This window comes from Xenopus laevis, chromosome 6S (genome assembly GCF_017654675.1).
Source record: "Xenopus laevis strain J_2021 chromosome 6S, Xenopus_laevis_v10.1, whole genome shotgun sequence".
NCBI classification, from domain to species: Eukaryota; Metazoa; Chordata; class Amphibia; order Anura; family Pipidae; genus Xenopus; species Xenopus laevis.
In genome coordinates this window covers 30,490,215-30,502,449 of record NC_054382.1, presented here as the reverse complement: position 1 = coordinate 30,502,449, position 12,235 = coordinate 30,490,215, and the positions used below count along the sequence as shown (strand labels likewise).

General features: G+C 40.3%; 1 protein-coding gene across 1 annotated transcript in view; it reads left to right on the top strand.

Moving 5' to 3' along the window:
- The first annotated feature begins 592 nt into the window (after nucleotides 1–592).
- Nucleotides 593–12,235, top strand: part of snx13.S (sorting nexin 13 S homeolog) — a 73,844-nt gene continuing 62,201 nt past the window's right edge. Inside the window, exon 1 of the mRNA XM_018269211.2 lies at nucleotides 593–916. Coding sequence (XP_018124700.1) covers nucleotides 905–916 — 12 coding nt within the window. The 5' untranslated portion in view covers nucleotides 593–904. The remainder of the gene's footprint in view (nucleotides 917–12,235) is intronic.

Genomic DNA, 12,235 nt, shown 5'->3' with positions numbered 1-12,235 from the left:
ACTCACTGAACAGTTATGTCCCATGTGGCTCCCCTTGGAGTCGCTGACTAACTCAGAGTTAGAGAGCTGAAAAGCAGGAAGTAGTGTTCTGGTTATTATGTTAGACATCCAGTCACTCCAGCCTTTATACATTACATTTTTGCCTAACTAACGATATTAGAAACATTTTTTATTTTGCACAGCCTATCTATTTACCCATTTTTAATTTCTACACTGTACTGTTCCTTTAAGACTCGAGCCCCACTGAAAGCAATTACAAGGGCCCTCTTTTATTACCAGTATTTTAGTATGGCATCTGTATGTTCAATGTTTGCGCCCATTTATTATGCTTTATAAATATGTGTTAAATAATAATGTCATTAGATATAGAGAGCCAGAGACTGACACATTCACATTTCACTATCGGCCCCACTAATGTCTGTGGGAAAAGCCCTCTCCAGTATCTATGTCACTTTAGCACGGCTTAAAGGCCTGGCTGTGATTGTTCAGGAAATAGGCGCGCACACAGGGCGCTTCAGTCCCACAGGTAATCCAGCTAATGACAACCTGACGCCTCTCACATACAGCGGCCGGTACTATAGAGACAGTCACACGGCAACTGGGCCCCGCCCCTGACATACGCGAAAGACCAGAGACAGCCAATTGCTATTCGGATTGACATCACTTGTGTGTAATCTTGTTATTGCCCTGTTCCAGTATGGCGGCTCTTCCGGAGACAGCCAGACGACTGGGGCGGGTCAAACAGTGAAGGCTACCGGAGCCCAGAGGTACGGGGCAAGGGCCAGGCCCGGAGTGGATTAATACGTGTGAAGGGGACGGAAGCCGTGTAGGACCGGCCTTGTCTCTGTAGACTTATGATGCGGTGGTGTTAGAGGGAAAGGGAGCCCCCCGGACGAATTTAAGGATGATCCCAAAGGTAAGGAATACAGAACTGCCTACGGAGGCACTTGTTAACGCAACATGGCAAGCTCCACGCACAGTTATTGCAAAAAAACATAATGATGGAAATGATATTTACAGTACAGTGTGTGTAATAGGAACAAGTAGCTGGGTGTCGGGCTGCGGGCATGACTGAGTGGCAAACCGGAGGGTGTCAGGCGTGAGAGACTAGCAGAAGGGCGACTGGTGTGATAAGCAATTAGGAGAGTGACTGCTAGAAAGTTGACCTGCATAACACACAGCTGGAAGGGTGACAGGCATGAGACACAGCTGAGACAGCTGGAAGGGTGACAGGCATGAGACACAGCTGAGACAGCTGGAAGGGCGACCGCCATGAGACACAGCTGGAAGGGTGACAGGCATGAGAGACAGCTGAGACAGCTGTAAGGGTGACAGGCATGAGAGACAGCTGAGACAGCTGGAAGGGTGACAGGCATGAGAAACTACTGGATGGGTGACAGGCATGAGAGACAGCTGTAAGGGTGACAGGCATGAGACACAGCTGAGACAGCTGGAAGGGTGACAGGCATGAGAGACAGCTGGAACTGGGTGACAGGCATGAGAGACAGCTGGAAGGGTGACAAGCATGAAAGACAGCTGGAAGGGTGACAGGCATGAGAAACTACTGGATGGGTGACAGGCATGAGAGACAGCTGAGACAGCTGGAAGGGTGACAGGCATGAGAGACAGCTGGAAGGGTGACAGGCATGAGAGACAGCTGGAAGGGTGACAGGCATGAGAGACAGCTGGAAGGGTGACAGGCATGAGAAACAGCTGGAAGGGTGACAGGCATGAGAGACAGCTGGATGTGTGACAGGCATGAGAGACCGCTGTAAGAGCGACAGGCATGAGAGACCGCTGTAAGAGCGACAGGCATGAGAGACAGCTGTAGGAGCGACAGGCATGAGAGACAGCTGTAAGGGCGACCGGCATGAGAGACAACTGAAAGGGCAACAGGCATGAGAGACAGAAGGGTGACGGGCATGAGAGACAGAAGGGTGACGGGCTTGAGAGACAGAAGGGCGACAGGCTTGAGAGACAGAAGGGCGACAGGCTTGAGAGACAGAAGGGCGACAGGCTTGAGGGACAGAAGGGCGACAGGCTTGAGAGACAGAAGGGCGACAGGCTTGAGAGACAGAAGGGCGACAGGCTTGAGAGACAGAAGGGCGACAGGCTTGAGAGACAGAAGGGCGATAGGCTTGAGAGACAGAAAGGCGACAGGCATGAGAGACATCTAGAAGAGTGGCTGGCATGAACAACACATAGAGGGTAACTGGCATGAGAAACAATTCATGCAGAGGTCCCCATCTAGTGACAGTTAGCAATTTTCCAGGCCAGATAGGGTGCCAGGGAATTAAAAAGCTAGTAGTCTTTAAGGTAAGGGAGAGACAACTTTCATTATGGCAGAGGGGCAGTTAGGGTGCGACAGACAAGTTTGGGAAGGAGACATTCTGCCACAATGGTTAACACTGCTGCTGCTTTGCAGTGATGGACTCCTAAGTTAAATACCAGGCAGCCAGGGTGTCTCCATGGAGTTCCCATGCATACTCCAATTTCCTCAGGTGAGTTAACTGGCTGATATACTACTGTGTGTGATAGGTCAGGAATGTGAATGATGTATAATATCTGTACACCACTGCAGAATATGCTGTTTCAATTTAAATAAAGCATAGTAAAAAAACGACATGAGATGACGCTAGAAGATATACAAGATAGAACAGAGTCTCTTAGATTTTAAACTCTCTGAAGCAGGTACCTCGTTCCAACTGTGCATTGAAATACTTAGGACATCGTTTTTTTGAGGTATCTTAAACATACCTCTTTTTTGTGTCTATAACTTTTAAATTGCTGCATTTGCTTGTAGTTCTATATAAATAAACACTACAACTAGAAAGGGTGATTTTTGTTGTTGAAAGCAGATAGCCTTTATGATTGATGAAGATGTCATCATTTGGTCCTTTTAGAATATTTTTACATTTTTGAATTATTCATATTTTTTTGTTCTGCAGCCCTCAGGCTTAGAATTCTAACTGGTTGCTGTGGTTAATGACTCTAGCAACTAGTTAGCAGTTTAGAAATCAAAATAGAAGATAAATGAATAGTATACAGTATATAAAAATAAAAAAAGTATTAACACATAATCCTTACAACCCATCTGTGTTTTGGATGCTGGTTCAGTGACCCCAATAACGAGACAGCATTTTCAATTACAGGCTTGGAACAAAACTAATTGGAAAGCTTAAAGTAGGGGTATTTCATGTTTTATCTTCTTCCAAGGGTATTCATAAAAACAGAAAAAAATATATACAAAATAAGGACCATTTGCAAATAGTCTCAAAATATGATTGTAGAAATTATACTGAATCTTCATTTAGACATACATTACCCCTTTAATCTAAATGTGAACTTCTGCAAGTTCTTGGCTCTGAGGTTGCGAACACACAAATCCCAACATGATAATGCATGATGGGAGCTGTAGTTCACCCGTTGTTGGAGCTGTAGTTCACCTGTTGTTGGTGAGCCAAGCTGGAGATGTTAACTTGTTTGCACCATACATACATTATATATCCTCTAGATTCAGTTATAGCTTCATAAGAGGGCACCTTAGGAAAGATATTAATAGAGCTGAAGTGCTGGAAGGCTTCTTTAGTTGTTTAGATTCTCACAAAGGCAGGTTAGGAAAGGCAATCTAGTTAAGCAAGTGCTACAAGTAGGTCTATCTATCTATCTATCTATCTATCTATCTATCTATCTATCTATCTATCTATCTATCTATCTATCTATCTATCTATCTATCTATCTCCCAGTAATGGTACAATTCTGGCATGAGATTTTCCAAAGCAGCATAAATTAGTACCCATAGTGGTACACTGCAAAAAAAAAAAAATGTAGTGCATTTAGCAGGCTCCTGTTCTGCTGAAATTCTGGTTCTGAGAACTTATGCTTGCATTTTAGCACTTTTGCACTTGCATTCATGAAAGAAACCCCAATGTTTGCACTATACATACATTATGGGGCCCATTCACTAAGTTCGAGTGAAGGAATAGAGGAAAAAAAAAATAGTTTGAATTTCGAATGTTTTTTTTGGCTACTTCGACCATCGAATTGGCTACTTCGACTTCGAATCGAACGATTCAAACTAAAAATCGTTTGAATATTCGACCATTTGATAATCAAAGTACTGTCTCTTTAAAAATTTCTTCGACCCCCTAGTTCGCCACCTAAAACCTACCGAGGCCAATGTTAGCCTATGGGGAAGGTCCCCATAGGCTTGCTAACAATTTTCTGATTGAAGGATAATCCTTCGATCGATGGATTAAAATCCTTCGAATCGTTCGATTCGAAGGATTTAATCTTTCGATCGAACGATTATTCCTTCGAACGAATTGCGCAAAATCCTTCGACTTTGATATTCGAAGTCGAAGGATTTTAATTCGGCAGTCGAATATCGAGGGTAAATTAACCCTCGATATTCGACCCTTGGTACATCTGCCCCTATATGTCCTCTAGATTCAGTTATAGCTTCATAAGAGGGCACCATAGGAAAGGTTATTAATAGAAAAGGTAATTAATAGAGCTGAAGTGCTGGAAGGCTTCTTTAGTTGTTTATATTCTCACAAAGGCAGGTTAGGAAAGGCAATCTAGTTTAGCAAGTGCTACAAGTAGCTGGGAGGTGTCAGCTAAAGAATAGATGACCTAATGTAAGGAGGATGGACACACCTAATTAGTGTGAGATAATAAAAACAAATTGTACATTTCACATAAAAAGAGTACTGTATATCATTGTTGCGAGTGTATGATGTCCGGTAAAGTTACAGTAAAATAATATCTCTAGAATATGCAGTGCCTATTAAAGTGGAAGTGAATACTACATGGTTCATATTCGATGAACAAGAGACTATTATTAAAGCTTCATTTCACCATTATGCAGAATCGCATGTACTGTATGTGTATAATTAAGAGAGTATTACCTATAAATAGCACTTGTGAATTTATCCTTTACTAGTTGTGTATCCTGTTTGTTATAAGGTTGCTTTTTCTGACTCTACCTTCCCTTTACTTGCTGTCTCCGCTCAGCCTTAGGTTCTGTGGATTCTGCAGCACTGCCTAGTTGCTCAACCTCACCGCAATGATTTTATTTTCACTTTATCGTCCCTAGTCCCTCACATTTTTCTCACCATTAACAGTGTCACCTTTTATTTAACCATTTTTTTAAGTCATTTTGCAGTCATTGTTGACTTTGATCAGTGGCTTAACAAGATATTATTGGGCCCCAAAGCAAATTATTTTTCAGACCCCCAAAATGTATAGCGGTTGGCCTGTTTTACCAATATTTTTTGAAGTTGTATATGAATAAGTCCTCATGGAGCCCCTATACCTCCTGGGCCCCCTTGCAGCTGCAGGGTCTGCTTCCTCTGTAGTTACGACCTTGACTCTGATCTATACACCTTATAATCAAATGTTTGCAGAATCATGCTGTATTCATCTGTGCATTATTGCCCAAATCCACCACTCCCTTCGCTTAAAAACAGCCAGAAAACTGAATTCTACTGTTATTTCCCAGTTGAATGACTCTAACTTAAAGGAGAACTAGCGCCTAACTAAAGAAGTAGGCTAGAAGTATTGTACATTATGTTTTTGGCTTCTGTACCAGCCCAAGGCAACCACAGCCCTTTAGCATGGAAGATCTGTGTCTCCAAAGATGCCCCAGTAGTTCCCATCTGACGATTCACTGCACATGCTCTGTGCTGCTGTCATTTACTGAGCTTAGTGACTGACTCCAAATGTACAGCACACATAGAATATAAATGTCACAATATAAGGCTGATTAATACAGATAATCACTACATGGCAGCACAGAAACTACTGATATTAGCATCAGAATTTAATAATCTGCCCTGTAGCATTAACTTATATTACTGGCTAACCTCATTTTCTGCTTGATAATTTGCGACGACCCTTAAGCTTCGCTTCTCAACAGCTGCTCAGAGCCCACTGAGCATGGGGATGTCACAGACACTTTCCAAGATGGTGACCCCCTGTGAATCATTGAATCATTGCTGCTATTGAGAAGCTGAAACTTTAGGTTGGTGCAATAAAGGCATTATATAAAATTACATTTTTAGCCATATTCATTTTTAGGGTTTAGTTCTCCTTTAAGGTGGCCATATACAGGCTGATGGACCAAGTTGGCAGTGCCCATGTATAGGGCCGTCAGTCAGATTTCGATTGATGGATTTAATATATATTTTGGGGGACTCCCTAGCAGGGAGCAATCCCCATCTGCATAGCTATTAATTGCTTGGTTGACAAAACACCTGGAAATGCTAGTACAGGCCAAGAACCTGGAGTACTGGCTGGTGCCTTCAGGTTGGCATGGTCTAATTGCCTTGGATCAAACATGATTGTGTTTGTAAAGCCTTGTGATTAATTACATGCACAAATAAGCAGCAGGACCACTGGGTTTTGCAAATACCTTCATCAATTTAGAGAATAGAGAATTTTTGAAAACCTATGATAACTTCCTGTAAAGTTTTCCACTACTTTGTAAAACCTGCTGAAATGATTGTGCAACTCAGCATCCTGTTTTGAACATCACCAAGTACTGATAGCACATGCTCTTGTGGGATTGTCATTTAAGCTGTGTAATTGTCCAGTATTGTATTCACTTTTTTATGTCATGTAATCCTAGACAGACTCTTATAAAAAAAAAAAAAAAAAAAAAATGAAGTGATTTATCTTTCCTTTATTTTTATGTTAATGTGCTTTAAAATACATAAAAATAGTGTTCTACATATCTGCATGTTTCATTCATTTATTTATATAAGTTGGTCAGTATGGCTACTTTTTTTCCCAGTGCAATAAATGTATTATCATTGACTGTACATTAAGGGAAAGTCTATAATACCTCTCCTTTAAAGTGGTTGTTCACCTTCCAAACACTTTTTTCAGGTGAGTTGTTTTCAGATTGTTCACCAGAAATAAAGACTTTTTTCAATTGCTTTCAATTTTTTATTTGTGATTGTTTTTCCAAAATTGAAGCCTAAAGTAATATTCATGTCTCTGGTGTTTCAGGCTGGCACCTCAGTGATTCAGGAGGCAATTCTGAAGTGTTACAATTTGCTATATTTAGTGACTACATTAGTTGACACATTTCTCAGAATCTTTGGAATATTAGCAACTATTGTATCAATTCTAAGGGCTGGGGCACACGGGCAGATTTGGGGAGATTTAGTCGCCTGGCGAGTAATCGCCTCTTCTGCAGGGCAACAGTCTCCCCAAACTGCCTTCCCCCTGCCTGCTATAATGAGAAAACGCCAGCGCAGTGGCACTCGCGGCAACTAAATCTCCCCGAATCTGCCCGTGTGCCCCTGCCCTAACAGCTGCCTTTAATGGAACTCAGGGATTCTGCTCAGCAGGGACAAAGATAAGAAATGTATCAATTTAGAATAGTTAAAGGGTCGGCAACCCCCCCCCCCAGCTGCTTTAGAAGGTGAAAAATTAACCTTTACACTTCAATATTAGAAAAACAATCCCAAAAAAAAAATAGAAAGTAATTGGAAAAAGTCTTTATTTCTGCTGAACCATCTGAAAACAACTGAAATGAAAAACGTTTTTGAAGATGAACAACCCCTTTAGGGTAAGGGCACACGCTAAGATTCGGGGAGATTTAGTCGCCAGGCGACAAAGCGCCTCTTCTTCGGGCGACTAATCTCTCCCTTCCCGCTGGCTAGAATCTAAATAAATCAGTTTATTGATGGACATCACCTGCATAGGCAAGGAAATATTTAACTATGCTACAATGATGGTGACATGGAGCAGATTGTAAGCAGATTCTAGGAGTTCAAATTCTCTTTTGGTGGGAGAGCAGTAATACACTTAGGGAGTTATTTATCAAAATCCGAATTAATCTCATTATTTTCTGAAATATACTCCAAGCAAATCCGCATGGGTTATTTCTCCTTATTTATCAATACATTTTCCCGAAAAATTCCAGTGTGGGGAAAAAACTTGAAAAAATTGTGAAAATCATCAGAAAATTCAACTCCTACGAATTTTTCGGATATTCAGCCCGAAAACCACGAAAATTTTGGATTTTTGCACTAATCCCAGTGCAGATTAGGATATGTTCAGGACTTTTCCCATTGACAACCTCGGCAGGTCTCAGATGCCAGATATTCGGATTCTGGCTTTTTCCATCCTCGGGGTATAATAAATCATTAAAAATTCGTGTTTTTTTGGTTACTAAAAATGTTTTACATTTTTTTTAAATGGTGGGCATAACTTGTAAAGAGTTAGGTGTGGCCAGGAATTTAACATCTCTCTTTATGCTGCCTTTCAGTAAGTATTACATTCTAAAGTTTGTTGAGCAATGTGTGTTCTTTAAAGGCAATGGCATAGTTAACGATCCTGAGACCTTTGTTGTCCAGGTATTAATAGCTTTGTGGGATGCAAAATGTTCAGAATTGCTTGCCATTCATTTGAATTGCAATGCCAGGTGTACTGCATAGTAGGTAACTTCTAGCTGCCACAATTCAGGTGACCATTGATAATAGGGGATTGACATTCAAATGAACAGAGAGACATTCAGATTGTTTTGCTACACCCCTCTGAACTATTAATAAAACTTCAGAAATGTTTATCTGTTAAGTTTTATGGGGGCCCTGTCGCTGAAAATGCTGTGTTTTTGGAGAGCAAAAGTAATTTGTCTTTAAAAAGTACTTGCAATATAGACTTGTGCTTAGGGCGGCAGCTTCAGGGAACAGGGAAATACAGCAGTGAAAATTAGTATTGAACACATGAATGTTTTTCTTAGTAAATATATTTCTAATGGGGCAATTGACATGCAATTTACACCAGATGTCTGTAACAACCCAAGTAATCCACACATACAAAGAATGCAAAATAAATAAATCCATAAATTATGTAAGTATTGAACACTCTTACTGAAATTTATTTAATATTTAGTAGAAAAGCCTTTGTTGTTAATGACAGCTTCAAGACGCCTCCTGGAGAAGCTAGTCGTATGCATGGGATTTTGTCCCCTTCTTCTTTCACTCATATTGTCTTCAAATCTTGAAGGTTTCAGGGGCCTCTTCTATGAACTCTGATCTTCAGTTCTTTCCATAGATTTTCAATTGGATTCAAGTAGGGCGATTGACTGGGCCATTCTATCAGCTTTATTTTCCTTCTCTAAAACCAATTGAGAGTTTCCTTGGCTGTGTGTTTGGGATCATTGTCTTGTTGACATTTTTACCCTTGTTTTATCTTCAGCATCCTGGTAGATGGCATCAGATTTCACCATTTATTTCCCCATTTATCCTTCCTTCAATTTTATGAAGTCTGCCAGTACCATATGCTGAAAAACAGCCCCACGCCATCATGTTCCTACCTGTTTCTAATGGTGCTATTGATATGGAATTTACACCAGATGTGAGGAACAAGTCAAGTAATCCACTTAGTAATTTACTTAGTAGAAAAGCCTATGTTGGTGAAAGCTTGAAGATGCCTCCTGTATGGAGAAACTTGTTGCATGCATTACGTTAACTGTCTTCAAATCTTGAAGGTTCCATGGGCCTCTTCTATGAACTCTGATCTTCAGTTCTTTCCATATATTTTCATTTGAAATCAAATCGGGGGATTGACTGGGCCATTCTAGCAGCTTTATTTTCTTTCTCTGAAACCAATTGAGAGTTTCTTGGCTGTGTGTTTGGGATCATTGTCTTGCTGAAATGTCCACCCTTGTTTCATCTTCAGCATCCTGGTAGATGGCAGCAGATTCTTATCACGAATGACCAGGTTCATTTCCCCATTTATCCTTCCCTCAATTATATGAAGTCTGTGAGTACGTTATGCTGTAAAATAGCCCCACACCTTGATGTTCCCACCAACTTCACTGTTGGTATGGTCTTTTTGGGATGATGTACAGTGCCATTTTTCCTCCAAACATGTGTGCAATGACATCCAAAGAGGTTAATTTTGGTCTCACCTGACCAGACTATATTCTCCTAGAATTTCATTTGCTTGTCCAAATGTTGTGCTACAAACATTAAACGAGCTTGAACATGCTTTTTCTTCAGCAGTGGAGTCTTGTGCTTTGAGCGTGCATAGAGGCCAAGTCGGTTGATTGTATTACTTATTGTTTTCTTTCGAAAAAACTGTACTTGATAATTTGAGGTCTTTTTGAAGCTCTCCACGAGTGATCCTTGGCTGAACTCCTGTGATTATTCTTTTTGACTCTTCTGTCAGAAATCTTGCGAGGAGCACTGGTTCATGGCTGGTTTAAGGTGAAAGGATGTTCTTTCCACTTCTGGATTATGACCCCAACAGTGCTCACTGGAACACTCAGAAGCTTAGAAATAAGTCAGTAACCAATGCCATGAGAATGTTTTGCAACAATAAGGTTGCAAAGGTCTTGAGAGAGCTCTTTGCTTTTACCCATCATGTGACACTTCTTGTGTGACACCTTGGTAATGAGAAACCTTATTTTAGGCCATCAATTAGGACTAAACTAACTGATATTCATTTGCACTGATAGGGACAGGATTGCTTTCGAAATACTTGCTTTCTTAATTTCTTCATGTGTTCAATGTAGTCCCTGTGTCATTCCACTTTACTACACATAACTTCATTTAATAAGATATGGGGATTAGTGTCCATGTTTTTCTGTCTGTACAAAGTAGAACATAGAAATCAATTTTACACTAATCTTCGGCTTTTAATATTGAGCCAAATTTGATCAAGTTGAACATGAAATTTGAAATCGTTTTACATTAGTTCTATTTATAGTCTCTTTGAACTTACACTGATTATGTTTTGTAATGCATTCTCTTATTCCTGTTCCCAACTGACCTATATACATACCTCTGAGGTGTATCAGTATAGGAAACATGGAAACAGAGAAGCAGCTGCTTCAGTGCCAAACATTCATTATTTATTAGATTCTTTTTCCACTTGTTAAGAGAAGAATGGAAGTTGTTGTTTGGTGTCACTGTCACTTTCTCTGACAGAAGAATGCACAGTCATAACCTCTCATCTGACGGGAACTATGTATACTCTTCACACTGTTTCACTGCACACTCATATGTTTAGACCTGAACTTAAGACTCATTGCAAGATTTGGGACTTGTAGTATTTATCAGAGCTTGAAAATAAAGATTGTCGCAATGTGCCAGAGTGAAATTCTAATAGTCTCTTACTTCGGTGAGAATTTTACAGACCTGTATATCAAAGCGAGAGTTCACCATTTAATATATATCTCCCTTAAAATCTTAGTATGTGTGAATAAGAGCAGTAGATTTTGGTCTGGTGGACCTTGGTGAGCATTTTCACTCTATGGTACAAATGCTCCTTTGAGTACTTAGCGTGTAGGAATGCATACAACTTCTGAACAGATCCACTCAGAAAATGTATTCTGCATAATGAATGAAAATTTAATTCTAAGCAGCTTTACAGTACAGTTGTGGGATCCCTTAACAGGAACCCCATTCTCCAGAAAGCTCCCATAGGGTCCATTTTAATTGGGTGGTTCACCTTTAAAGGGATACTGTCATGGGAAAACATGTTTTTTTTCAAACGCATCAGGTAATAGTATTGCTCCAGCAGAATTCTGCACTGAAATCCATTAGCAAACAGATTTTTTTATATTCAGTTTTGAAATCTGACATGGGCTAGACATATTGTCAGTTTCCCAGCTGCCCCCAGATATATCTTTTGAGAATTGGATTTGAGTGCAGAATTCTTCTGGAGCAGCACTATTAAATGATGCGTTTTGAAAAAAACATGTTTTCCCATTACAGTATCCCTTTAAGGTAACTTTCAGTATGTATAGAATGGCCAATTCTAATCAGTGCATGGCTGCTAGGGTAATTTGGACCCTAGCAACCAGATTGCTGAAATTGCAAGCTAGAGAGCTGCTGAATAAAAAGCTAAATAACTAAAAAAAAACACCAATAATTGAAAAATTAAAACCAAATGCAAATTGTCTCAGAATATCACTCTTTACATCATACTAAAAGTTAGCTGAAAGATGAACAACCCCTTTAATAAAACAATTCAAATTAGGGATGCACCGAATCCAGGATTCGGTTCGGGATTCGGCCAAGATTTGGCCTTTTTCAGCAGGATCCGGATTCAGCCAAATTCTTCTTCCTGGCCGAACCGAATCCGAAACCTAATTTGCATGTGCAAATTAGGGGCGGGGAGGGAAATTGTGTGACTTTTTGTCAGAAAACAAGGAAGTAAAAAATGTTTTCCCCTTCCCATCCATAATTTGCATATGAAAATTAGGGTTCAG